The 15,747-nt window shown below is 19.4% G+C and overlaps 4 protein-coding genes across 4 annotated transcripts; 1 reads left to right on the top strand and 3 right to left on the bottom strand.

Annotated features, from left to right (window-relative positions):
* Window positions 1-216: 216 nt before the first annotated feature.
* Window positions 217-4,246, bottom strand: PGSY75_0609600 (putative protein, unknown function; the record flags this gene model as incomplete). The annotated part of the gene is made up of 2 exons (XM_018784678.1): window positions 217-714; window positions 947-4,246. 2 exons carry the CDS (start codon window positions 4,244-4,246, stop codon window positions 217-219), a joined length of 3,798 nt encoding a protein of 1,265 aa, XP_018642732.1.
* Window positions 4,247-4,881: 635 nt separating this feature from the next.
* On the bottom strand, window positions 4,882-9,419 carry PGSY75_0609500 (hypothetical protein; the record flags this gene model as incomplete). The annotated part of the gene is made up of 10 exons (XM_018784677.1): window positions 4,882-6,801; window positions 6,960-7,238; window positions 7,423-7,589; window positions 7,727-7,862; window positions 7,967-8,114; window positions 8,260-8,359; window positions 8,452-8,604; window positions 8,807-8,902; window positions 9,056-9,164; window positions 9,324-9,419. The coding sequence occupies 10 exons, from the start codon at window positions 9,417-9,419 to the stop codon at window positions 4,882-4,884; spliced, it is 3,204 nt and encodes a 1,067-aa protein (XP_018642731.1).
* Window positions 9,420-10,504: 1,085 nt separating this feature from the next.
* PGSY75_0609400 (putative mitochondrial cardiolipin synthase) lies at window positions 10,505-12,301 on the top strand (the record flags this gene model as incomplete). Its single annotated transcript, XM_018784676.1, has 1 exon — window positions 10,505-12,301. One exon carries the CDS (start codon window positions 10,505-10,507, stop codon window positions 12,299-12,301), a length of 1,797 nt encoding a protein of 598 aa, XP_018642730.1.
* Window positions 12,302-12,614: 313 nt separating this feature from the next.
* On the bottom strand, window positions 12,615-15,623 carry PGSY75_0609300 (hypothetical protein; the record flags this gene model as incomplete). The annotated part of the gene is made up of 2 exons (XM_018784675.1): window positions 12,615-12,735; window positions 12,850-15,623. The coding sequence occupies 2 exons, from the start codon at window positions 15,621-15,623 to the stop codon at window positions 12,615-12,617; spliced, it is 2,895 nt and encodes a 964-aa protein (XP_018642729.1).
* Between the last annotated feature and the right edge of the window lie 124 nt (window positions 15,624-15,747).

Raw genomic sequence — 15,747 nt, 5'->3', positions numbered from 1 at the left:
AATAAATATATATATATAATATAAAATAAATTTAATTATTTTTTTTTTTTTTTTTTTTTTTTTTTTCTTTTCTATTTTAATAAATATATTTAGTAATAATCACTTTTATTATTATTGATTAAAACAAATCATTATTATATATATATATATATATATATGATAAATAATTTTATAATTATATATGTAAATAAAATATTATTCTTTTTAAATATATAATTATTTATCATTTGCTTTTATATATATTTTTATTTTTACATTTATTTTGTTTACCACAAAATCCTTATGATACTTTACTTTTATCCATAGGGGTGAAGTATCATAATAATTAATTTTTGAAAGCAGTATAATATATGTTAATGAATTAGATGATATATTAAAAATTATATGCTTTTCCTTGTCTGTATTGGTTTTCTTATTATAAATATTATGAAATCCTTTTCTTTTTATTGTTTTTATATATACCTTTTCGTCATTATATAAAGAATTATAACTGAATAGATGTATTATATGCATATTAGTTGAAAGAGCAAAAGTTATATCACTAAAGTTTTCTTTATTATTACCTTCAGTTGTCTCATCCGTTCTTTGGTCCTTTTCTTCATTATGTTCTACATTTTTTATATCCCTTGGAAATTCTCTCGGTAATTTCCTTTTTTTTATTTTTAAACTTTCAATTATGAGGCCGTTACTAAGAAAAGCCTTCCTTAAATCTAGCTGTATAAAAATATAGAAATGTTAAAATATAACAACGTATAAATGTATATGTATATATGTATATATTTATATGTATATATGTATATATTTATATGCATATATTTATATATGTATTCATATATAAATATAATAATGTGAATGCACTTTAACGCACATACAAAATATGTACTTTTATATATATATATATATTTAAAGGTGACATATTTAAATGTACATATTTTTAAGTTCTAACCTTTATAATTTTTTGAATGGTAATAATTTCTCCTTTCAAATTATCAAACACAAATATAAGAAAGTAATATGTTGTCAATAATATAAGAGATATCATATCGTTGCTTCTTTTCTCATCAATTCTGTTCATCCCTATATTTGTAATCCATTCAATTAAATGAATGGGTATACTTATTTTTTTATTTTTTACTAACTGAAATAAAAAATTCAACTTTAAAATATTTTTCTCACTCTTAATTTGTTCCTTCTCTTTTTTCAAAGACACATAGTATAATACCCCTCCTTTATCATTAGACCAAAAAAATAAAATATCCTTCAATTGAGGATGAACAAAAACGTGATGTATTTTTTTCCTTATTAATTTGATACTCATTTTAGTTATTATAGATGTTTCATATATAGCATAAAATATCAGTATGGAAGAATACAAGCAATTTTTTTTTTCTTCTTTTTTTCTATTTTGTTTAGAACTTTGATAAGTATATATGCCCACCCTTCTTTTTAATACAACAATTTTATTCCTCTCAAAAAAACAGGCACTTAATATTTTTTTAAATATATAAATAATTCCAAATTTTATTCCCATATTTATTAATAAACAATCAAACTGTAATAATTCTTCCACATTTCTCAATTGAAGAGCATGATCACAAAATTTTTTATTATACATGTATGCGTTCGAATAAAAACGAATTAAAACAAACTGTAATAATAATATTCTATTGTCATATACATATGTATTTTTTTTTTCTACAAATGTGTTGGAAAACAATAGGCTATGTCGTTTTTTCTTTATTGCATCTACTACATCGATCAATTTTATATTTTTCTGATCTGATAAAAAATAAACATAATAATAATAATTATTATAATGATGTTGTTTTTTTTTTTGTTGTTGATGATAACCAAAATGATTATTATTAATATAATTATTATTAATATTATTATTAATATTATTATTATTATTAATATTAATATTATTATTTTTTATTTTATTTTTTATTTTTTTATTGTGTCCACATTGATAAATTCTATTGTTATGAATAAATATATTTAACTTTATATTATTTAGAGAGTACCTGAAAAAAGGTGATAAATACAAATTCAATACTAGTACATAAAATTTGTTTTTCCTACATATAAAGGTTAAAAAAAAAGAATCCAAAGAAAAAATATAACACAAGCATTTTTTCTTTTTACAAAAAAATTCTCTAGGAATAGTATAAAATAATATGTCGTCTCCTGTTAATTTTATAAAAAAATTATAAATTATAACATAATTATTGTCCTTTTGTGTAGGAATATTACTATTATTTATTATTAATTCACCAATATATATCTTATTACAATTATCTTGAAATAAAAATAAATTCTTTTTTTCATTTTTTAACCATAGAAAGGATAATAAAGAAAATTTGAAATAACATTTATTTAAAAAGGTACATACTAATTTTTCTTTTTTATATGATAACATATAAAAGTATAACTCTCCCATACTAGTTCCTATACCTAATATATTTTTGTTCATTGTTTTTGATATATTATAAGTGTATATAATATCTTCAACCTTTTTACCTATAAAATAGTTCTTACTAATTTTAATGTTATCATTTGATAAATCATAATATTCCAAAAGTTTCTTTTCATTTTCTTGGTATATATCATTGTAACTATTTGTGTTATATAATGTGCTATTTCTACAACAATTCATATCATTACAATAATTTTTTCTTATTTTATTATCTATATGAATCATCTTTGTGTTATATTCATTAACATCTTTTTCTAATAAAACATACTTTATTAGACAAACCTTTGACAAATCAATAATACAATAACCATATTTTAGCATATAACATGAAAAACATAATTTAAATATATAAAAAGTACATTTTCTTGTTGTTAATATTAGGGATATGCAATAGCTTGTTTTATTATTAAAATGTATACAATAAGTACATATCCTTCTACTGTTGAAATTATCAAAAAGGGACTTTTCATTTTTCTTATCACATCTTTCTTCTTTTTCATCAAAACTATATGTTATAATATTATTTACAATAAAATGGTGTGGTGACACCTTTTCCAAATTATTTTGTTTTAACCATTTATTATATATAATTTTTCTTTTCTTTTTTTTTATCTTGAATGTAATACCCTTTTCGTTTTTCCCTCCAAAAGAATTATTTATATTATATGGATAAGAATCCAAATTATCTTTTAAAATTTCACAAGTATTTAATGTATTTTTTTTTTTTATTATGTGTATATTATTCTTTTTATCGTCATTTCGGCCTTTTTGTTTATACTTTAAATGATGAAAATAATTATATCTGTAATGATGATTATTATAATAATTATATATATTAGAATATGGATCATTTGTTTTGTGATTACTTGTAAATACTTCATATTTTTTTTTATTATATATTGAATTTTTATTTACATTATTTTCTATTACCATAATCTGATCACTTCTTTTTGTGTTATAATATTCTTTTTTTCTATACAAAGTATACGTTTTATTTTTTTTTAAAATAAATGGTGTATTACCCTCCACCATTTTGGTATTAACATCTGTTAATTTTAAAGAATCCACTTGTTGTGTGTTTTGTTTTTTCTCATCTTCAAATGAAATGTCATTTTTATCCTGCGAAGAGGCAAATATTTCTTTCTCCTTCAAATCAAGATGATCATATGTTTTTATATTTGGCACTTTTTCTATAGAAACTAAATAATCATTTAAGAATAAATAACACTTATTATATCCCCTTGTTCCTTTACTTTTAATATATTCCTGTAAAAAGTACATATATATTTCATCTTTTTTATCTTGTATGAACAGCACAGGTGTTAAATATTCTGTCTTGGTGCATATAAAAAACCAATTAAAAATGTTATTTTCCTTATAATTTTTTTTTTCTAATGTGGTAAAATGTAAAAATGATAATTCTTTTATAGAAAAGAACAATAAAAAATAAGAAGATAATATTATACATAAAATAGAATCTTCACAATTATCATAATTAGTTAGAGTAAAGCAAAACATACCATTTATTTCGATATTTTCATTTTCTTTATAATAAATTTTAATATTATCAATTAAATCTTTGAATATCCATATCTTTTTCCTTTCTAAAATAAAATGACAACTATTATATTTCTTAATTTCTATACCTTCAATTTGATCTTCTTCTTTTATATTATCTTTATAGGTAATAGCATTTGCTAAGATTAAGCATTCCTCATTTCTGCTTTTACATAGACAAACAAATTCAGCATATCTTTTAAATATAATCATGACATGTGGTAAAATTCGAGTACAATATGTAATTATACTATTTTTACATCATATATATATATATATATATATATTTATTTATTTATTTTAAAGGGTAAAATAATGAACCTTTCTGTGTCTTATATTTAAGAAAAGCATTTTATAAATTTATTCTTTATAAATAAAATTAAAACGTTCATTCAAAATAAATGTTAATACATATATATAATTAATACTTATAAGTTATTATAATGTAACATGAGGAAAAAAAAAAAATATATATATATATATTTATATATATGTCAAGTTGAAAAAAACATGTATAAGACATCACATAAGAAGAAGAAAAAAAAAATTCTTATATTATTATTTTAATGTTTGTATATATTTATATATAATTAGTTGTATGTATGCACATGTTCAGGTTTTTTTTTTTTTTTTTTTTCGCTCTATAAATAGCTGTACATTTGAACATGTTCAGAATTTTTTTTTTTTTTTTTTTTAATCTTTCATATACATAAATAGATATATTATATGTTTATATCCTTCATATGTGTTTTATTGCTTAATGTGTATAATTTAAGCAATGCATACAACATATATATATATATATATATATGTATATATTTTTTTTTTTGGATGTATTATGAATTTTCCTATTTATATCCTAATAATTGCATATGAGTAAAAATGTTACACATATCTTGAAAGGAAGATATGGATGAATTATCGTATACAGTATTAGTTTCTTCTTTTGATATGGTATATGCAACAGTTTTTACAAGTTGATCTACATAATATATATGTAATTTTCTATTGATCATACTATTTTTTAGAATATTATTTCTACATATTCCTAGCAAATACCATGATGTTTTGTAAATTTGTGTGTGCAAAATAATATAATCTTGTAATATAGATTTTGAGTAGTGTAACAATAATTGTTCGTCAATAACATATTTATGGAAAGAAAGGAAATATAGGTTATCCTTTTTTTTTTTTTTATAATTATATATGTACATATGATCTACTTTTTGAATTGATTCATAAAAAATATCAGTGTTAGAATAATCGCCTTTTTCAAAAGATATAATATAAATTCTTGAAAATATTTTATCTATATCAGCATCATTTTGTATATATATATTTGTATTTTCCTTTACATTTGTCATTCCTTTGATATCTGTTAATACTAAAATACTATATTCACTATTCATATAATTTTGTTCTTTATGTTTTACTTGTTCAGCAAATGAAATAGTTTTTTCTAATGCTCCTATTAAATTTTGTATATCTGATGACTTCTGAACAATATCAATACGTACATTGGCTACGTCCATATATTTATAAAATTCGATTAACAAATCTTTATTATAATATGATACCACATAAAATTTGTTATAAGGAAAGAAAACATTTTTTTTTAAGAATTGCATAAATTGATTTTTTCCATCTGTTTTTAATGAATATAAAAAATTGTAATCAATAAGAACAATTGTAATGATTGATATGATATTTTGTTCAAAAATTTTTTGTGATATAGATTCATAATCAATTGGATATTTTTGTTTATATGTTTTTTGAAATGTAAATTTTTCACTATTATCTAAAGGATCAGTTTTGGCATAGAAATTTTCATTATTTTGAAAACTGACTAAAAAAGGTTCATAAATGTTTTGACAGTTTACAACTTTAAATAAAATAAATAAATGCGATTCATATTTTTTTTTATATTTTTTTAATTTCCATATTAATTGGTTTATACATGGTTTATTAGAATTTTTCAATAATATATTTTCTATATTAATGTTCATTTTTTTTATAACATGTCTTGGATTATTTTTGGTGTCTAATTCAATTTGTAGGTTGAAATTTTCATTAGTTTTTTGAATTATTAAAGGAAAGAAAACGGTAAAATGTTTATCTGTTGATTTGTAGGAGTTAATTTGATACATAATTTTTTGTTCTTTTATTTTTGAGCATTCATGATAAACAAGATTATAACAAGAAGTATAAACAAAAGCATTACACGATTCACTTAATTGTACATTATTATTTTCTTGAATTGATGACAAAGATAATTTTATATCTAATTCTTTTTCATCATATACAAATATATTTAAATAAAACATATATTTGTTTTGATCAATTTTGTTTCTGTAATATAAATCACTTATATATATTTTTTTATTTTCTATAGGATAAATAAATAATGACTGTGCTTCTTTTACATATACATTTTGATCATTTAGGCATTTTATAATAACATACCAGTATTCATTATTTCGATATTTTTTTATATCTATTGCAAACTCTATAATGTCATTATTTTTAATTACACTTTTTTCAATATCTATTTTATGTTCTTCATCAATAATTGGTTTGAAGCTAGAATTAGGTAACAATAATTTGTGATTATATATATTAAATCTATTTTCCGTTTTTGTAAGAACGGATGTAAATCTATGTATGGATTTCATTTCTATTAGACAATTCTTGAAAATATGTCCTTCCAAAAAGAGTAATTTGAATTGTACAATAAGTGGGTTTTCTATTAATTCGTAATTATCAATCGGCTATCAAAATAAAATATATATATATATATATATATATATATATATGTATATGTATATATATGTATATATATATATGTTGTATGTTACATAATATTTTGCATAATATAAAAATATAGTATATTACAATAATTCTATTGTTTCATTATTATTTTTATTACTTCCACTTTTAAGAAAATCAAAGGGGGCGTAGACTTAATTGCCATGTGTGAAGCAATCCATGTAATGGTATCAGAATATTTATTTATAAATTTGTTTATAAAATTTTTTGAGCACACATCATCTGATACCCTTTCTAATATTTCCTTATGTTCTGAATTAATTACAAAATTTATGGCATCGATAGTATAAACATTAATAACCCACATTTTATCCCTATCGATATCAATAATAGGGTTATTGATATTTTCTATAAGTACATCAAATTTTTTAGTTATAACCTAAAAGGGAAAAACAAATAAAATAATATATGTACACTATTGAGTATAACATAATATAAATAAAAAAATATATATATGTATATGTACATATATATATATATATATATATAATATATTTATATTTCAAAAATTTTTTTTTTAATAATAAATCTTTTCCTTATTTATATAAAAAAAGAAATATTACCTCATTACGTTTTGATTTCAAGAGAAATTTATAACTTCTAAAAATATATGTGCATTCATCAAAAGGATTGGACTTGATATTTAAACATGGATTTGTAGCATTTTTATTAAAACAAGAATTGGAATAGCATAAATCTACTGGTAGTTTAATACTAATCATTATTTTATCTTTCAAAAAAAAAAAAAATATATATATATATAAATATATTTGTAAAACATTTTAATAATAATAATAATTTTTATTATTTTTTTTATTTTTTTTTTATTTTTTTTTTAACATTTTACGTTTTCATTTAAATAATTACCAGCTTGTAATGTTGTGTCTATTTTATCAAAGTCTATTTGTACTTTGTAGATAGATTCGTGAGCTCCATAAAAATTTTTGGTAGTAAATAATTGAACGTCAAAATTTTTTCTTATATCTGGAATTAAATTTAATATCTTAAAAAAAGGTGAAAAAAAATATTATAATTGTATATAAGAAATATATATAAATTATATATATATATACATATATATATTATATTGTATTATTTTATGTATACTTCTGCATTTGTGGTACTGTTACAATATAGCAAGAAGAGATTATTGGAAGTTGATTTTTGTAGGAACACTTCAGCTAGCTGATCAGAATATATAGTACATTTTTGTTTCTCTGAGCGTGAATCATTTTTTTCAGCAATAGAAAATATCCTAAAAAAATATATGCATTATATAAATATATATATATATATATATATACATATATGTGTTCATTTTAACATTTTGGATACTCTTTTTATGTATAATTTTTTCATCATTTATTTATTTATTTATTTGTTTATTCATTTTGTTGAACCATATGCCCTCCGAATTTAACCCCTCCTTTGATATATCCACAGAGATCTTTAAAATATAAGTGGAAGGATATATAGTTGGTATAGAGGAAAAAAAAGTTTCTTTTAAAAATAAAATATATTCATATACATATAAGAAGAAAAAAAAATAAGAATATTATAAAATAATAATAATAAATGAATTAATTAATTACTTAAAGATTTTTCTGAGTATTCATATTCAGGTGGAACATTTTTTGTATTCTCTTTATTTTCAAAAGGATAATGATATATTTTAAATTTCTTTAATTCATCATTAGTTAATTTTAATAAGTACATTTTAGCTGTTATGACATAATCACAGGAGTCTTAAATAAACAAAAAAAAAAAAATAAACAATAATAATAAAATATTAAAATGGTATTACATACTATTTAAATATAATATGTAGATATATACATAATATAATTGACAATCATTTGGCAATATATATATATATATTTATGTCATATTATACTATATTTTTTTTGTTTTATTATATTTATTTATTTTTTATTTTAATTTTCATGCCTTTATCTTTCATTTGTGTCGAGTTAAGTTTAATTTCCACGTTTTCATTTATTTCATTGGTCTCTTCTTTTTTAAATTGTAATATTTGTAAGTTGTCTTACATAATTATATACACACACATACAAATTATCAAAAAAAAAAAAATAAATATATATATATATATATATTAAAAGAAAAGAAAAAATATAGATATATCCTTTATGTTTGCTAGATAACAATTTAATTATATAAAGAGAAAAGATAAATTACGAGCAGGTATTAAAGAAACTAAAAAAAATTCCTTTCCACTTTTTTTGACATTGAAGGTTAAGTTTAGTTCTACTTCGTATTTTGTGACGTTACTTTTGATTGTATTTATCTACAAGTTAAAATGTTTTATTTTGTTTATACTTTTTTCTAGGAACATATATATGTATATATATATATATATTTAAAGAATATCTATATTTTAAAAAATACATATACATATTTAAACATATTTATATTTTCATGTTGATATCTTTCTTTCTGTTCTTACTTTTTTCGCGTTTTTAAATGTAAATATAAAATTGTCATCATAAATTGAGGTGGTACATTTTATTAGAAACATGAAAAATAAAAAGAATAATTTCATTTTGAAAAAAATACAAATAAATAAAAATAAATATAAATATAAATATATATATATATATATATATATTTTTATGAATTATATGCTGTTATATGTTTCTATTATGTAAAAGGCTTTCGTTTATTTGTTCATTTCGATATAATATTGTATCATTAAAATATGCACTTTATATTTTATTTCCTTAAAAAAGAAAAAGAAAAATGTCTCATTTTTTAGACATTACATATTGTAAATATTATATGCGTCTATAAATATTATACTTATATATATATATATATATATATATATATTTATTTATTTATTTAAAAGAACAAGTTGAAATATAAATAATAAATATGATATATAAATATAATATATTTTTATTAACTAATTTTATATAAATAATCTATATTTTTAAGAAATATTTATATATAATATATATAATGCACTCTCTATTTTATTAAATATATATATTATACTATATAAATATATATATAGCATAATTTTTATGCGCGTTGCTCATCTTTTGAGGAAAAAAAAAAAAAAAAATATATATATATAAATATAAAATATACATATATATTATAAATTTATAAAATAATTATAATATAGAGCTTACAAATATATAATTCTTTTTTATTCTCATAAATATAATATATATATATATATAATATTGTATATATTATAAACATTTCTTTTTATTTATCTCATTGTGATATTCTTATTTCTTTTTAAAAACAGTTCCATAAAGGAAACACCGTGAAATTATAAAAATATATATATATATATATATATATATTTTTGTTTTATTTTATGAGTTATTATATTTTGATAATCATATACAAAATGAACATATTTCCGTTATTCCACTTGTTTATGTAAAAATATATATATATATATATATATATATAGAGTTGATTTATTTGTTGCTCTTAATTTGATATTTCATATATTTAGTTCTTTTTTTATTCCTCATATATATATATATATATATATATATATAATTGTATTAACAATTTTATATTATTATTTTTTAAAAATATGGAGTAATTATTTTTTTTTTTTTTTTTTTTTTTATATATAACACATAAGATTTATTCTTTTTATACATGATAATTGTTAATAAAGTAAGAGAAGCAATACATAAAAAAGTCATCGATATAAGGAAACGAAGAAAAGATAGTGAAGAAAAAGAAAAGAAAGAAGAAAGCGATGAAATAGATTTTGATGCTTTAGTTGATAAAAATGTAAATGAATTAAATATAGAAAATAAAGAAGAAAGAGAGAAAATAAAAGAAAGATGGAAAATAATTTTGAGAAATAATGCTAAGAAATATGGAAAAATATCTGAAGGAAATAAAATAAAAATATATAATGAAGGTACATTAGCCTTTCGTGATATATTGAATTCAATTAATAAAGGAAAAAAACGTGTTTGGTTAGAATCTTATATTTTTGATGATTCTAAGCTTGCAGAAGAAGTAGTTAATAGTTTATGTAAGGCTTCCAAAAGAGGATGTGATGTTATTTTATTAATTGATTATATAGGAAGTTTAAAAATGAAAAATAAATGGGCACAAGAATTAAAAGAACATGGTGTACATGTGATATTTTTTAATACATTTTTAAATTCATTTTTTAATATGTTGCCTATATTTTTTCGTGATCATAGAAAAATATTAATTGTAGATAATACTGCTTACTGTGGTTCAATGAACGTTTCTGAAAATGTATTTCCAAGTGAAGTAATTTATGAGCACGAAGAGGATACAACAGATGATTCAGATGAAATATTAAAAAAAAAAAAATGTAATGATGAAAACGAAGATGGAAATGACAAGAACATGATTAGAAATTTTAATAATGATGTTAACAAAAGTATTACTTATGATGATGTTAATAAGGATATATATAAAAAAAAGAAATGTTTAGAATATTATGATTTACATATAAAAATAAAAGGGCCAGCTGTTAAAGATTTAGCTGATGTATTTATTGATTCTTTAAAAATGTCTAAAAGTTTAATTAGTAGAGAATCTATAGAAGATCAAAAAAAATATCAAGATGAAAATTCTTGTTATGTTCAAGTTTTAGAATCTAATGTTTTAAGAAAAATTAGATCTATTCAATCAACATTTGATTATATTATTAGAAATGGAGCTACAAATAATATTTATATAACAACAAGTTATTTTTTACCACCAGGATTTTTAAGAAGAGCTTTATTTTCAGCTTTATATAAAGGTGTTAATATTTCATTTTTATTTTCTGGAAATTCAGATGTATTTGGTGATGTCCCAGCTACTTATTATATAATGAAAAAGATATTAAAAAGAATTGATATGAAAAAAAAAGCTTTATTAGAATATAATAATATAATATCAAATTATATAAATTTACATAAAAGTTTTATTAGATATCCAATCATATTTGATAAATATTATAATAATTATGAAAAAAAAAAAAAAAAAGAAAGAAAAAATAAAGGATCAATGAATTTTTATTTTTTTCAAAAAAAACATTGTCATGCAAAAAATCTAGTAGTAGATAATTTATGGTGCTCTATCGGATCATATAATTGGGATCGATTTTCATCAAGAAGAAATCTTGAAGTTATGATATCCATATTTGATAAAAAAATTTCTGATCAATTTATAAAAGAACATCAAAATAAAGTTATTAACGATTCTATTCAAATAACATTATCTCAATTAATTAATAGAAATTTTTTTCAAATATTTATGAGCTATTGTGCATATCATCTTGGAAAATTATCAGGTAGAAATATTTTCGATGGATTGTCTAATAATAGCAAAAAAACTATACTTAGAAAAGCTATCATAAGCAAGTATTTAAATGACAACTGTATACAAAATATATCTTTAAACATGATGTGGGGTGTTTAACGTGCATACAAAAAAAAAAAAAAAAAAAAAAAAAAAAAAAAAAAAAAAAAAAAAAAAAAAAAAAAAAAAAAAAAAAAAAAAAAAAAAAAAAAAAAAAAAAAAAAAAAAAATAAAAAAAAAAAAACAGGAGTGACATGATACAAAATAAATAATATAAAATATAAAATAAAAAATAACAAATGTATATTAAGAAACATAAAATGTAAAATATAAAATACAAAATATAAACTATAAAAGTATATCATGAAAATGTCATCACAACATGACATATATGTATATATATATATATGTATTTATAATTAATACATAAAAATTAATTGATACCACAAAATTGTAGATTTGTACAAAAAAAAAAAAAAAAAAACTCTTCCATAACTTTTTTCATTTCATCATAAGTCAATTTGTTGTTAAAAACGTTGAAACTTTTGTCTAACCTATAAAAAAAAATACATACACATATATATATATATATATATATATATATATATATATTTATTTATTTATTTATTTATATTATGTATATATTTTCATTTTTTTATTTGCGTTACCTAAAATGCTCCTCGCTGAGAGCGTGTTTTTTTATTAAATGAGATATAATTTTACTCTTATTATTTACATCTTGTTGTAACAATATCTGGTCTTCTTTAAATTTTTTGATTTCTTCCGTTAGAAGATTTATTTCATTCAAAAGTTCTTGTGTTGGCATAGCATCCTTTTCACAAGGATTTTTATTATCATCATTTTTATTATTATTATTAATAATTTTCTGTTTTTCGTCATTAAATGTAGTATATATGTCTTGAAATTTATTTGAAAGATGCTCATATTTTTTCTCAATCATTTTATTTTTTTTAATTTCATATGAAAGTAATTTTTTTGTTTCCCTCAATTGACTATGAGCATTATTTTTATTTTTCAAATATATAGATTTATATTCATCTAATTGATACTTATAATAATTAATTTTGTTTATTAGTTCTTCTTGTAAACAATTATTAGTAAGATTATAATTTGATATGTTTTTAATGGTCGTATTTTTTTGGGTCTTACATGATAATGCAAGATGGTTTGATGATGCTTTCTCATGGATCACATTAATAGTATGATCATTATTATTATTATGTAGCATATTATCATCATTATTATTATTATCATGTAGCATATTATCATCATTATTATTATCATGTAGCATATTATCATCATTATTTTCATGTGTCATATCATTATCTATCTCTTTTAATAATTTTCCACTTTTTATATTTTCCCCCTTTAAATGACTAAATTTCCAATTCTGCATATTTTTTTTTTTTTTTTTTTTTTTTTTTCTTTTTGCTTGCATATGCCATGCGTCATTTCCCTTCCCACGTTTATAATATTTCACATGATAACAATTTTTATGATTTCTTAAAAACATTTTAAATCTATTGACTACGTTGTTTTCATTTATTTTTATATCATAAAGTAATTTTTTATATCCATATAGATCTTCCTTTATAATTTGTATATATTCATAATATTTTATTAATTTGTTTTCAAGTTGATGTTTTTGTTCATTAATTTTTGTGTATAAGAAGTTTTTATTTTTTATATCTTCTTGCATATTTTGAATATAACATTTTAATTGGAAATTTTGTTTCATATATGTCATTTTGTCTTTTAAAAGATTTTGTAGATTTTGATTTTCTTTTTCTAATTTATTAATTTCTTTTTCCATATATTCATATTTTTCACTTAATCTAATATCATCATTCAATATATCATGAGAAATATCTTGCTCAGTTTTTATATGTGATATTTGTCCAGCTAGTTGTAGTAATTGATATGTTTGTCTTTCGTTTATATCGTTTAACATTTTTTCTTTTTTCTTTAATGTTTTTATTTCTTCTATATATTTATCTATCATATTATTAAAATTATTTATTTTATTCATATCTGAATAGCAGTAAATGGTATCTGTAAAAAGGCTTTTCATATCACTCATAAGTAATTTTGCTAACATATCTATATGTTCATTTTTATTGTGATTTTCAACTTTGTCTACATCACTGTTTATTTCGTCATTTTTTTTTATTTCGTCATTTTTTTTTATTTCATCATTTTTTTTTATTTCATCATTTTTTTTTATTTCATCATTTTTTTTTATTTCATCATTTTTTTTTTTAATTTCATCATTTTTTTTTTTTTTGTCCTTCCCACAAACATCTGAACAACGATCATTATTATTATATTTATTATTGTAGAGGTGCTTTTCCTTTATGTTCATTTCTTTTTTCTCATTACCCCCTCTTCTTACATCTCTTGTTGAGGTCACTATATCTTCAAATAAATTGATATATTTTTCCTTTCCAAAATTTAAACTTACATTTTTTATTAATACTTTTTCAAGACTATCTAAAAGAGAATCATTCATATAAAATTCAGTTTCTACTGATACATCTTTTTGATTAATTTTTTTTATTTCATTTTGATTATAATATTGGGGGGAACTTTTCTCTTTTTTTTCTTCTTCATTATTTATTACACCTATGATGGGTTCAGAAAGCGAACCGTTCATTTCATTTTCTCCATCTTTATTTATAACACAGTATGATAATATGTTATCGTTTAAATTTTCTTTTTTTTTAATATAATTTTTTTTATTTTTTGATATTAATAAAGAATCAACGTAATTTTGTTTTTTTTCCAATAAGGCAAATTCATTTTTATTTGTATAACAGTTTGAAGTATTAAAATGAAAATTGTCATATTTTTTATTATCATAATATATATTATTATTACATACACATTTATCATTCTCTTCATTTTTATAATCTTCAAAAGTATTATTACATATTTTTTCCTGGGTCCTTATTTTCATGTTATCATAATATATCTCTTCATTTGAAGCATCGTTCTGATTACATTCAAAATGCATAAATACATTTTGATCATTATTTAAAGGTATCATATCATTTTGTTTATTTTTTTCTATTTTATTCTTTTTTATTAAAATGTTAGTTATTATGTCTTTCTTTTCTTCTTCAAGTGGATCGCTTTGAATAAGTGCTTCTCTTTTTATACTATCTATTATATTATTATTATTATTATTATTATTATTATTATGGTCATATATTATATCCTCTTCATTTATATGATTTTCTTTTGAGGGACTTTTTTCTCTTGATACACATAAATCTACTGACGTTTGCTTACAACAATTCATATTTCTTTCTTCTTGAATAAAATACGATTCATCTTTATTTTTTTCTTCAAATAGTTCTTTATGAAGGTGATTGATAATTTTATTTTTTGCTATCTCCAAGTTATTGAAAAAATTAAACATAATTATATATTCAAATAAGAAAATAGGAAGGAAACTATTTTAATAATGGGGAACAAAAAAAAAAAAAAAAAAAAAAAAAAAAAAAAAAAAAAAAAAAAAAAAAAAAAAAAAAAAAAAAAAAAAA

This window comes from Plasmodium gaboni, chromosome 6 (assembly GCF_001602025.1).
Source record: "Plasmodium gaboni strain SY75 chromosome 6, whole genome shotgun sequence".
Lineage (NCBI taxonomy): Eukaryota > Apicomplexa > Aconoidasida > Haemosporida > Plasmodiidae > Plasmodium > Plasmodium gaboni.
This window is presented reverse-complemented; position numbering and strand designations above follow the sequence as displayed.